Source organism: Cariama cristata, unplaced genomic scaffold, assembly GCF_000690535.1.
Source record: "Cariama cristata isolate BGI_N322 unplaced genomic scaffold, ASM69053v1 scaffold25102, whole genome shotgun sequence".
Lineage (NCBI taxonomy): Eukaryota > Metazoa > Chordata > Aves > Cariamiformes > Cariamidae > Cariama > Cariama cristata.
In genome coordinates, this window is record NW_009603642.1 from 11,656 (window position 1) to 11,864 (window position 209).

The window sequence follows — 209 nt, forward strand, 5'->3', positions numbered from 1 at the left end:
CACGGCCCAGTTGGTTGCCCAGCCCCAGCCGCTTTGAGCTTGCCACCAGGACTTTCCCCAAAATCACCTTGGTGCCCGTGGTCCACCCAGTCGACGGACTCAAGGTCAAATTTTTTGGACTGGATTCCAACCAGAATGAGATCCTGACGGGGACAGATGCCATGCTGGGGGCGACGGTGTAAAGCCCACGCCGGTGGCACGAGGGACGG

General features: G+C 60.3%; 1 protein-coding gene across 1 annotated transcript in view; it reads left to right on the forward strand.

Annotated features, from left to right (window-relative positions):
• The window catches only part of LOC104157808 (cytochrome P450 26B1), a gene marked incomplete at its 5' end in the record, with an annotated part of 3,834 nt that extends 3,652 nt beyond the window's left edge, over positions 1–182 (forward strand). The window contains 1 exon segment of the mRNA XM_009695286.1: positions 15–182. Within this exon segment, the coding sequence (XP_009693588.1) occupies positions 15–182 (168 nt within the window).
• Positions 183–209: the final 27 nt, after the last annotated feature.